Source organism: Austrofundulus limnaeus, unplaced genomic scaffold, assembly GCF_001266775.1.
Source record: "Austrofundulus limnaeus strain Quisiro unplaced genomic scaffold, Austrofundulus_limnaeus-1.0 Scaffold101, whole genome shotgun sequence".
In the NCBI taxonomy this organism is placed as follows: domain Eukaryota; kingdom Metazoa; phylum Chordata; class Actinopteri; order Cyprinodontiformes; family Rivulidae; genus Austrofundulus; species Austrofundulus limnaeus.
The window spans coordinates 881669-894489 of NW_013952503.1; the positions used below are offsets into that span (position 1 = coordinate 881669).

Sequence of the window (12821 nt, forward strand, 5' to 3'; positions counted from 1 at the left end):
AATATAAAGTGTTTATGTTGTGTAATCTAAAGAAAATAACGTACCTGTCGTCGGCGGTAGAGGATGAATGCCACTACAAGCAGGAGGACCAGGATGAGTCCGACGCTGCAGATGGTCACCAGCATCCACACGCTCAGGATGGGCTCTGTGTGCAGCAGAGACACAATCAGCACACACCTGAACACGTCACACTCACTCAAAAAAAAACAAAAAACAGATTGTTGGATTTACTTAACCAAGTTATGTCAACAATTTCCACTCAACTGAGTTTAGTAAGTGTAATGCAAATTTCAYTTTTTTAATAAAATGTGAAAGTTAAGTGGAGATGTTTGACATAACTTAGTTAAGTAAATCCAGCACATCAGTTTTTTTCAGTGCACGTCTCAGTCACGAAACTTTGTGGCCACAGGTTYACGCCCATCTCATTTCCTGCTCTCCTCTTGGTTCCTGCTCTCACCGATGTTCAGCTCGATCTTGGCTGACGTCAGGCGGGTCTGGTTCCGCAGCAGCTCACACTCCCAGGTTCCAGAATCGTCTGTGTTCACCTTGGGGATGACGAGGAGGTTGGCTTCTTCCAGGGACAACCCTTTAGGGTGGGACCACTTCACCTTCAGTTCAGGGGGCAGCTGATCTCCAATGGTGCAAGACAGATTGAGCGGGTTGCCAGAAATTAGCTTTGGTCCAGGAGAGGAGATGACTAGAGAGGAAGAGGAATATAAATCTTCAGTTTTAAAAACACCAACTTGTTAAAAACACAATGAAAGATCCAGTTTCAGTAATAAAACAGCTTTCATGTTTGAYATTCAAAACCAAACAACACTTATTTCTTGCTGCTCTCATCTGAATAAGATAACAAGAAATCAAAAACTTTTACAGACTAAATCAACATGTTTAGCCGCGCWTCAGTTTCTTCTTCTTTTCATTGTTCACGACTGGAACTAACAAGCTTCTGAATCACAAAACATATCAAAGTGAGTTCTTCAAAATAAACGTTTCAAATGTAACGTGAAAACAAAACACCAAATCTGGACTTTTTAAAGGGCTTACAGAAATTAATGTTTTTAATTAATAGAGTTTGAAACACAACTTATTTATTAAATGACACTGGGGAGAATCAGCAAGGCTTCTAGGGCTGTGATAAAAAACAAGGAGTAAGATTAAGCCGCAACCAATAGAAACGTCTCCAATTTAAACTCAGCCTGATTGAAGTGAAAACATCTCGAAACAGCAGCTGGTCTTCTGCTTCGATGCATTTTTCAGACGTGTGTCAAATTTGAGTTTAGTTTCCTTGACAAGAAATTCAACACAGCAGACTTTGTCAAAATGTTAATATGAAAAAATAATGAAATAGTTTAATGCTTCAGATTTTTGATAGGTAAAATGTCAGAGCCTGTGCAGGGAACAGCTCATTCTGTAAACAGAAACCTTGATGTTTATGTGCACATGATCGTGTTGTGGCTGGTATGATTTAAAAAAAAAGGTGGGGACCAAAAATGTCTCTAGTCTAGGGGTCCACACCYTCTACAATCCAGCCCTGCATTCAGCAAAGAGCATTAACTTGTCTAAAACTTGCCATGAAGAAGTAAATATTCTAACAATTAAAAGGAAAACCTTTAGAATAACMCAGAGGGGTTAAATTCAGATACACAAGGGGGGCTAAATTCAAGACTCGGTCCAAGCCAAGAGCCAATTTATGTGARTATTTATTTAAGGACTGTTATATTCTTATAGAACAACAAATAACTTTTTCCAAATTATGCTCTTATGTAACATTTAGAACACATAACAGAGCAGATAAAATGGTTARATTTAAAAAGATGCCATTAACATTCATTTTAATACCTAACTCCCCATCAATCATTTTCATTTTTTTTATTTGACTTTAAAATAAAAAAAAMCACAGAAAAAAAGAATTAAAGTTGATTCTCTGTTGCTCTTTCTGCATCAAAATCACAGATTACTGAAAATTTTAAACCTCATTTATTTGGTTTGAAAGTTGACCAGCTGTCATGAAAAGAATGTGACAAAAACAGAAACCATACAAACTATTTTATGTTTAAATTGTTAACTTTGGGTCCGGATAAAATGCAATTGTAATGAGGGCCAGATTTGGCCTGCGGGCATTAACTTTGACACACATTAAACTGAACAAACAAATAAACTTAAACAAGACTTACTTTGCAGCACCTCCACTTGTACACTGCTTGTCAGAGTATAACTGTTCTGAAACGTTACGGTGCAGGTGTAGTTCCCTCCATCGTCTTCCCTCGCCAAACGTCTGGACAAWGTAATGTCTCCACCCTTTGTGAAATTTGCGTATTTCAGGCCTCTGTTTTGGTCCACATTTGCCATCCCTTCTTTATTCCCCAGCCAGAAGGAGAAGAGCCTCTGAGGGGAGGATGYTKTGGGGGTGAAGAAGCACTCCACTTCCTTGATTTTCTGGATTATTTCTTGCACCATGTTGTTGGGGGTAATGAAAAATTGCACCTTGAGTGGGGAGCTTTTGGACGTATACAGAGACGGTGGAGCTGGGGAGAAGTCTAAAAGCCATGAAATAAACTTTAATCTACAAGGTAAAGATACAGATGTATGAAATAAACAGATTATTCTTCACTCGAAACAACGCACCTGCAACAGMAACTGAAAGAGGAATTTTTTTCTCTTCTTTTATTACACACGTCCACTGTCCACTATGTTGACTTCCGGCCTTAAACTGAAGTTTTCCTTGAACACCCCTCTCAGTTTTCTCTTGTGGGTTCATCCAGTAAATGTTGGGTTTTGTTAGACCAWCAGGGGTCTGCACAGCACAATTCAAAACCACAGAATCTGAGGGCAGCACTGGTGAGGGCGGAGTCATTTCAACTGGTACAAAATAAAAAGAATAGAGTTGGAACCTTCATGTCAAAAAATGTATAGTTTTCCAAAATAARTGTGTGTTAGAGTGGTGGGTGGTGAATAAGAAAGTGTTTTGGTTGAAGTATGTTGATTCATTTATTTATTTATTTACTTTAAAAAGTATAAAAGATTTTGTTTGACATGGTAAACTGGACTTTAGGAAAAACTAATTCTCAGCGACACACTCTGGACAACATGCACTACATTTTAACATTTTAAATTGAAAATTGCATCATACTCAATATAAAATGTCATATAAAAGTTTTTGTCTTACCGCTGACTTTGATCAGTCTATATCTGGTCTTAGGGTTTTTCGGATTCACTAACACAAAAAAAAGTCCAAAATGTTCATTTTGGATGTTTTTTATGGTCAGTGAATTGCTGGTCAAGATCAACCTGTCCTTCCACTTTTCAGCTGCAAGACAAGGTTTGACTTATAAAAAACGCTTATTTAAAAAAAAACTCAAGTTGCCATACACAAGCACGTTTAACTGGTAAATGGTAAAAATAAATAATGTTTTTGACTTTATCAGTGCTTTTCTCACCTAAATTAGCATTTTGTCCACCTAGGTGGTTGATCCACGCAAATCTATCATTTTCAGTACCAAAATACCAGTGGATGTAATAACCGTTTTCAGGCGGAGTTCGTATATTCAGGGTAACCGTGTCTCCCACTTGAGCATAGATCACCTCCTCAGCTCCTACAAAATAAGTAAGTAATAAGTATTAAATAAAAAAAATGTTAAGTGCTTATATAAAGAACTAAGCAGTATTTCAGACAAAATCATCTGTACTTTGTGCCGTACCAGTTGTTCGGAGCACAGTGATGAGACAGAAGAGGAACCTTATTAACTTCTTCATTTTGATCACAATCCTGAAAGAAAAAATGAAGAAAACAAGTTAAATGAAATTATTAAGCTGATTTGCAGTTTTTTACTCACTTCTTGTTTGATTTCAGAGAGCACCGAAAGATGAAGAGCAGCTGAATACATCTTTTTAAAAGTCAGTAAAGCATGCTGAAGACAGACTAGAAGCTACAATACAGAAGAATAAATTCCCAACTGCCAGAACAGCCATATTTAACCATCTTGACAAGAATTTCCATAAAAAAAAGTCTAATAAATTACAATATGCCAAGCATTGAGCCCTGCGGAACACCTCAAGTCTTTGTTGATCAAAAATGTTTTCTAAACTGTTATTTGTGCAATAATTTAGTTCTATTTTAACATGATGTGATGAAGAATAGGTCTTATAGCCAATGGWGGGCACAGCTGACCAAAATGTCAGCTTTGCTAAATCCACAGAACTTCACTACTGCTAAACTACAAGTAAAAATTAGCAGGAGCTAACAGTAACAGTTAATTGCTAATAGCTAAGATGATTGTCACTCAGTCTGCGTCACACTTCTTCATCTCCTTCCAGCTGAAGACTGGTGGGACTGACATAAACCTGCTGATGTTGGTTTGTTAGTTAGTTGTTAGCTGACTTAAAGTTGGCAAAACCTAATTGGCAAGCTAACAATTTTCAAAGTTAGTAAAAACCTAAAAGAAAGATCAGTTTCACTATTAGCTGAGCAGACGCACCACTGTTCAACAAATTATTCAAAACAATTAGTCGCAAACTTTTTGTATTTTGTAACTTTTGTAACTCAGTCGCAAATTTTGTAACTTAATTTAAACATGCAAAAATAAATTCTATAATACGTTTCAGTCTCCTTTTGTAAGCAAGCAAACCTGACCAAATATAAACCCTGTTTGTGTTAATCATTGCCAACTTAGACATTTTCTCCGTTGAACTTGTGATCTGCTGTAGCATTTATTTCTTTATTTTGATTTTGTAATAAATTGCCACAAAAGATAATTGCTTCATTCTTGAGTCCATGATTAGTTCAGAAATTTAATAATCACTTTATAACTTACAACTAAATTTCTTTAGTTCATTTGTTCATTTACTTAGTTTCAGTGCTTTGTATTTGGATAGCAGTTTTAATAATGCTACTAAAAATTAGCCACTGATTTTATTCACAAACATAAAATAATAAGGAAAAATGATGTAAAATTAGTTTCAAAATGCATCCAGATTAGGAATGTAGAAAATAAACTTACACTAACATTCAAATTGCTTATTTTAAAATGAACATTTTAACTAATTAGTTTTTACAATACTGTATGTTATTTTGTAAATACAGAAGTCAGATTTTGCTACATTGTGAAATTCTTGAGCAGGAAGTGATGGTGGGTTTGAGGTGGTCTCAGATTTAGAGAGATTTGAGGAGATAAAAGACAAAGTGTTCACAGAGATGAGAGTAGGCGGCCTGTGGTGGGCTTRGGATGAAGACGAGCAGACAAACACTGAAGAAAAGAGGCACTTGGAGCGAATGCTGGGTTGTGGTGGGACTTGATTTCGTTAAGGTGCAGATTCTTATCCCAATCCTCCCCCCTCTGCCTCTCACACCCCCTCTCTTCCTCCCCTGTTCCACGAAAGACGGATCTCTCCTCGCTTAAAGAGAGAAGAAAGAGAGACCACAGCACAGGCAGCGTACCTAAACTGTGGTTTAATGTAGATGTTTCTCATTTTTTCTGCCTGTTTTACCTTCATTTAACTCCTCCTTTACACTCTGAGGGTTGTGTTCTAAACATGCTGAAAGAATTGAATTTAAAAGATGAAACAGTCAATACTTATATACGACCTCATCCTCAAGAGTTCATTTAAATTGTTACGCTTGTGTATCAATGTTTTAAATATAAATTCTCCATGAAAATTAACTAAATACCAATAAATTATATGATATTTGAAGTATTTTGACGCAAAGATGGAGTGAAAGAGATTGATTTAATCTTATTAATATATTTAGGATAGAWATTAAATGCAGATTAAATATTTGTCATGTTTTATTTGGCTTTCACAAAGTTAACCCAAACAGATTAAACAAAACGTTAAATAATAAAAAGTAAATGGATGATTAAAAGTTTTTAATGGTGTTTCAGGAATATAAGTGTCTAAAAGACTGATGGTACAAAKAATAAAGTCAAGGACGCAATGCTCCAGGATTATGTGAGCTCGCACTTCGCTATATTTCACTCATTTATTTATATACTGTTCAAAATATGCACTCAAAAACAGATTTAGTGGATTTTATTAAAACATTGGGCCTCATGCAAGAACATGTTYGTATTCTTATCCTAAATTTCTCTTACTTTTGTTCATACAAAGGGTTCGTACGAACATGTCACGTCAGATTCAACAAACTCTTCTATCTTCAGGAAAAGTGTGTAAATAAATTTCACCTGTTCGTATCCAGCTGCTTGTGTACGCGAGAGGAGATTAGCATAATTACCACCCCAAAAACACCATATAAGGCTATGTTTCCTGCCTCAGATACAAGGAATTGTCCATTAATGAAAAATGACAGCGATAATTAAAAAGAAGAACTTTACGAGTTCAGAGATTGAAGTCCGTCTGTCAGAGATCCAGAAAAGAAAATCTGTCGTTTTTAGCAGCTCAGCTGTGGAATAAAAAGAGCTGCTAAAAGTATAAACAACTGTGTTAAATCATTTTCATTTATTCAGAAGCCACACCGTCGTGCACCGTACCCCCCCCCCCCACACACACACACACACACACACGCGGTCGCAGTTGGTCTCAGTTGCGATTCTGAAATAAGCATTTTAAAATGTTTTCAAAACAAGTCTGGCACTTTGGAGGAAATCCAGGAGTTGCTGGAGGGATCATGCATCCCCTCTGGCCTGGGAACGTCTTGAGTCCCCCAGGACGAGCTGGAAAGTGTCGCTGGGGAGAGCGCGGGGTCTCTCTGCTGCCCCCTGCGACCCGATCCCGAATAAGTGGCAGAAAATGGACGGATGGACAATTTATATTGTTAGTTTAAATTACTACATTTAAAATTATAACTCTAATTCAAGCAGAATAGCCTATTGTCAACATAATTATGGAGTGTGATTTATTTTCAACTCAAAATATCTTCAAACTAACGAAATATAAAGTTGTTAATGAAGAAAAATCAGTCTGGATAACAGCAGACTGACTGCTCGTAAAATATACGACAGGTCTGGACCACTCGTGAATTTTGTTCGTACCTGAAAAAAATCGTAGAATACGAAAACATTGGTGAATGCCACAAATTTTCCTAAATCACTCGTACGCACAATTTAAGAACAAATCTGTGCGTACGAACGGTTCTTGCATGAGGCCCATTATGTCTGCTGGTTCCACACAACTGAATTGAGTACTTTACATGAACTTTTCATTTACTTATAATGTAACGTTTTTACTCAATTCAGTTGCAAGTAATCAGCTGACTTGTTTTTTTAAATTAAATCCATTATATATGTTTTTGAGTGTGTTTTAACAAACACTTTAACTGAATATCACTAATTTTGTTTTCCGATCATAAAAGTCAAATTTACATAAAGTTTAAAGTCTGTGCTGGTGACGGTTCAATCATCCTGTGATTCTGATTAATTTAAACATCTCAAATTATTGTTTTATTATTTTTCGAAGACATTTTATTTCTCACCTGATCAGTTTTCTCATTTGTTTTTTAAAGTCTTTTGGGTAACCATTTGAACGAAAATGTTTAATTTGTCAAAATCATATTTAAACATGCATTTTATTAATGTGTCTGATCAAACGATGAAAACAAAAGAAAAATATTATTGTTAACATTATTTGACCTGTTTGTGCCCAGACTGATGTTTATCTGTCATTCCCAAACTTTTCTTCATTTTTACAGACAAAACAAAATTTACGGAGATTCATCACCTCGACTATTTAGTTAAAGTAAACAAGCCTTTTTATTATTTAAAAAATCCCATTTATGATCACTATTTTAATGTAAAATTTAAGGCTAAATATTCTCGCAGTCTATTTTAAAGTGAATTTGAATATTGCAGATTTTCTCAGGACCTTATTGGATCTTAAGTTGGTCTTTCATGACCTCAAATGGGATCCCGACCCTAACTTTGAGAACCACAGACTTATAATATCACATGAAACTATTTTGTGTCACCGCTCACACGTGATTTAACAAACAAATAAGTTGTTTTCTTATTTATTTTGTAACATCTCAGTAAGACTGAACTGTTCAGGATTGGAGACTGTGATGAAGTGATTCAACACGGTCTGCTGGCTTCTTCTTTAGATTGTTCTTTTTATGTACAGTGCCCTGAGTTGTGACTTGGCGCTATATAAATAAACTGAATTGAATTGAACTGAATTGAATTAAACTGAATTGAATTGAATTGAACTGTGAGTCAGAATGAGATCGATGATGAGGAAACCTTCAGTTTCTGCACCTGAAAAAGTTGAACCCAGAAAACCACGACAGTCACATCTCTGCAGCAGGATGAAGCTTCAACAAAGTGACGAAGAGGAGGGGAAGGGAGGATGAAGGTCAAACACAACAGAGGGGAAAAGACGAAGAAAAACAGGACAGACACACTCTAAAAATGAAATGTTGGATTTACTTAACCATGTTATGTGACCTGGTTCTACTTAACTGAGTTGAGTAAATTCAAAGCAACATGCTCATGCTCTTTGGTTAAAAAACTGGTATATTGCTTTGAATTTACTCAACTCAGTTAAGTGGAACCAGGTCACATAACATGGTTAAGTAAATCCAACATTTCACTTTTTACAGTGCAGAATGTAAACATAATGCTTGTGCAGTTAATAAAATTAATAAATCTGCTGAAGTCCCTTGTTTAATAAAAAAAGAAAGAAAGAGAAAAAGAAATATAGCTGTTAGTTGGCAGTAAAGTTGTAAACTGTGCTTTTCTGAGCGCGTCAGAATGGATAATATGACCTCATAATTTGCTCACAATATTATGTTTGTACAAGTTTATGCAAAATAAAGCATTTGCATAACAATTTTGTTACATTTTTATTATAATGTAATTGTATTTAAATTCATTTTTTGTAAAAATAATAATAATAATAATAAATAAATAAATAATGAATGTAGCGGGATGCAGAGCGTTGTTTCATTCTGTAGCGGTCAGCTGCCCAGAACTTACCTGATTTTTAAATTCATTCTCCGTAAACAAGAAAATCAAAAGAGACAAAACAGTACATAAAAAGTCATTTATAAAATTACGTCTCAGTGTCTGTTAATTATGTTTTGTCTGTGTGTGTCTGTATGTGTTTTTGGGATTCAGTATTTTGTTATTATTTTATATTTTTCTTTTGTAATAAATTAACAGAAGAAAAAAACATGCTGCTGAGTTCCATTTGTGTTATTTGAACTAAAAATATTCTAATAAATAAAAATATAGTTTAGGCCTCGTTACGCCTGTTGATCGCCTGTAAGTTCATGACTCAAAAACATTTAAAAATACAATAGTTTGTAAGTACTTATACATAAAACAAAGAGTAATCTGAGTCAAAACCCAACATTTACTTTCTAAAGCATACTTACAATCGTCACAGAGTGTCTGAGGCCCGAACGTGTTCAGGGATCCGGAGTCAGGCGGAAATGCTTTATATTTATCAAATGAACCTTCTTTTTAAGCAGCTTTGCACCTCCCACTGCAGCGATTGGTCTGSAGACAAAAACACACAACTGTTAGTCCGAGCTGGAGGCAGAAAAATTACCTTTGATTGGTTGATCCAGAGGAAGAGGGTGAGACCTGTCCAAAAATAATTTATGCTGCAACTTTATAAACAGCAAAAGCAACCAGCCCAACAAACTAATACTAATTATATTGTTAGGATCATGTATTTATTCAGTAATTTCAATTTTCTTTTAGCTTAATTTCAGATTATCAAACGTAAAAATATCGATGAGTCATAAAACTTGTTACAAAGTCTGAGTAGCTTTATCATCAAATCTTGATAATTTATGACTTCAAAGTGACTTTTCACTTTATTCCTTCTTATTTATAATTTTTTTTGTGCCGTTAAAGATACACAGAAAATATCAAACCTGAACCAACAGAGCGATGTTCATGAAAATCCTAAATGTTACAAAAACTGACAAAATTTGGACAAAAACAAAAATATAACAATGAACGACTTGAGAGAAAATATTATCCTGTGACATTTTTAGCCGATACATAACAGAGGAAATTAGGAACTATAATGTTTTTAGACTTAAAACTTCCAGCAACAAAACACCCCGTTGTCTCAACTCACCCTTTTTTTTCCATCTTTAACAAGTTTTGATCAAATTTATTAAAATTTAGAAATTGAAATTACTCGTCAGCCGGCTCTTTGTCAAAAATCATCTCAAAGTCAAAAACTTAAAAGATCGCATTGGTTTGATATCTGAAGGAAACATTAGGAATTTTATGTGAAAATAAAAGATGTTTCTGTAAAGACAAAATAAATTCTACACCCTTTTGTGCAAGTAAAGGCGCAGTCACACAATAACGTTTTAGACAACTTATAAAAAYGTCCAACACTGAAGACGTCTACAATAAGAAAACTTCACTAGAGGTCTCTTGGAAGTGCACGTACAGCTAACAATAAAATCCAATATATGAGTATTTTAGTCATAATAAAAATTTCATAAGATGGCATAAGTTGTATAAAACATTATAACGTGCCCTTAACAAAAACACAATCATCATTCTTTGTGTACTAAAACACAGTGTACACATTACACAGACTTAACTTAAAAAACTCTTTATTGGACGTTAATCTGATCGTTCTGTTAAAGCAGCAGCTTGAAGTAAAACCGCTCAAATCCAACTCTGTCTTTGTCAAAATTAAGGTAATTCTTTTTTTTTTAGACAAACTAGTTGTAAATCTTAAACGCGAGTCATTCGTGTGGTGAAGAGTTTCACTGGATTTTAGACMAAAAGCTTTTGGACATAAATTGTTTGTAGCTTGAAAAAGTTCTGCCGAAAGCTTTGCTAAGGTTAACAAAAGTTTTGCCTCATGCTTTTATCTAACTGAATTTTTGTTTGTTTGTTTTTTTCTATAAATGGCAAAAACTGTTGAAAAATATCAAACTGGACTAAATTTGGGAAATTACACAAACAGATTTCTGTTATCTGCAAAAGGAAAACTTTACGTTTTATTTTTGTGTGTCTGAAACAATCTCTGCTCTATAAAGAGTTTCTGTAAAAACATTTAGAGCGATGCATATTTCTACAAACTGTCCAGAAAAACCATCTTTGTAATTGAGCAACAGGAATTTATCCGTTTAAATTTCTAAAGTCTGAGCGAAGTTCTGTAGTGTTACATGCTCCGGTTCTGGTTTTTAAAGCCCTCCATCACCAGAAAATCAGGGATTTATTTTTGTGTTCGAAAAATTCTTTGATTCGTGCAAATCTGTGAAGAAGCTAAACAAACTATGTATCTCCAGTTTAAAGCAGCCAAATTGACGTCGTTATTCAAAAAGCAGAAATTTAACTTCTGTTTTTTTCTTACTGTGTATTTGGCTGAACATAACTGCATTGCTGACAAAAATAAACTGTGGTAATCAGAAGGAAATTTTTCAAAATGAAGAACTTGAGCTCGAAAGTAGCATAAATAAACAGTTTGTGAATCTGCAAATAAATGAAACTAAAACCCAACCATCACAAGCTTTTCTTTGGAACCAAACTTCCTAAAACGACTTTAATAACATAATGTCCAAAATCGGTGTCATGGTTTGCGACGTTCTGAACCCCAGAATTCAGGCTGAGCTTAAAACATAAAACTATTTTCTAAAAATGGCATGGCCGCAGAACTTACAAACCGAGGACGGGGATAAGGTGGCATGAGAAGACACGAGGAAACAGGAATAACTGGAAGCGGCATGAAGAACACACAATGCTCCACTTGTCAATTGCATGTGAGCCAGGTCTTGCAATGATGGGACTATTTTTGGTATGCCACAACTGGCCCAGTTGTAGTTTGCTTTATGTGGTGCTGGTCCATGCATGGACCACCTTTGGCAGATCAAGTGTGGCCCACCAAAGGGCCGTCATTCCTTGCAGTACCTGGGCCAAGTGTGGGGGCCAGAGCAGTGCCAAACATATTTCACTGTGTGGGTAAAAAAAAACCTGGGGTTGTTGAGAGAAGAGGCTGCAGCTGTGACAGGTGTACCAAGCAGGAGACCAGCAGCAGAAACAAACATGAAAACACAGCTCAAAGCAGAAAACTAAAGCCTGAAACACACTGATGGTAATAATGGGACATGTTTCAGAATAACAGCACAGATTACAGAGGATCATACAACATCTATTTTCCATATCTTTAAAATGAAAACCACCTCCTCTAACAATGACTGAGGACCAGTTTAAAGGATCAATGCACTACAGACTCACTGCTGAGGTGGTTTTGTAGACAGGAACCACAACAAGGACACAACAACCAGCTCACACACGTCTCATGTGTCTCTCTGAGGTTTCTCTGCTCGCCTCTGTACTGCCTTCATGAAGGGTTCACACCTGCTTCTGTTCCTCCCCAGCTCCGAATGAAACAAGCTTTTATTTCCTCTGCAGAACGACTGAAACAAATTACTGTTCTTCAGAGTTCAAACGCTTCAAAACGTCATTTTAACAGGGCTTTTTGGCTTTCCTCAGAGGGGACAGTGTTTTTCTGTTTATGACTTGTGATTTTGATGGAAAACACCTGAAAGTGAGGACTCCCTCGTTAGTCACTCACCTTACGAGGGAGTGTGTCTCACATCGTGTCATTACTGAAAGAGAGAAAAGACTAAACCTGGGTGATTCACTCTTTTCACATCTATCTGCCAATCGCTCATCCTCCATTGTCTCCTACGGAGGGTTTCCCTCAGCAATCGATGTGTTCTCTAAAGTCTTTTTGTTTTTTKAAATTCAGGTTCAAGCACCGTTTAACCAACGGAGGTTACCTGAACTCAGGCCGCTGCGTCTGAAAGTGAAGAAACGAACGTTTCTGTTCGATAAAACCCAAAATGTCAACGGAAAAGAGGTTAAAAATCTGAAACAAGTGACATT

General features: G+C 35.8%; 1 protein-coding gene across 1 annotated transcript in view; it reads right to left on the minus strand.

The window, feature by feature from the left end:
• The window catches only part of cd4-1 (CD4-1 molecule), a 10045-nt gene extending 663 nt beyond the window's left edge, over positions 1 to 9382 (minus strand). The window contains exons 1-8 of the mRNA XM_014013399.1: positions 9329 to 9382; positions 3702 to 3769; positions 3501 to 3596; positions 3170 to 3310; positions 2629 to 2862; positions 2178 to 2540; positions 458 to 697; positions 45 to 145 (exon numbers count right to left, since the gene is read on the minus strand). Of these exons, the coding sequence (XP_013868853.1) occupies positions 45 to 145; positions 458 to 697; positions 2178 to 2540; positions 2629 to 2862; positions 3170 to 3310; positions 3501 to 3596; positions 3702 to 3756 (1230 nt within the window). The 5' untranslated portion in view covers positions 3757 to 3769; positions 9329 to 9382. The remainder of the gene's footprint in view (positions 1 to 44; positions 146 to 457; positions 698 to 2177; positions 2541 to 2628; positions 2863 to 3169; positions 3311 to 3500; positions 3597 to 3701; positions 3770 to 9328) is intronic.
• Between the last annotated feature and the right edge of the window lie 3439 nt (positions 9383 to 12821).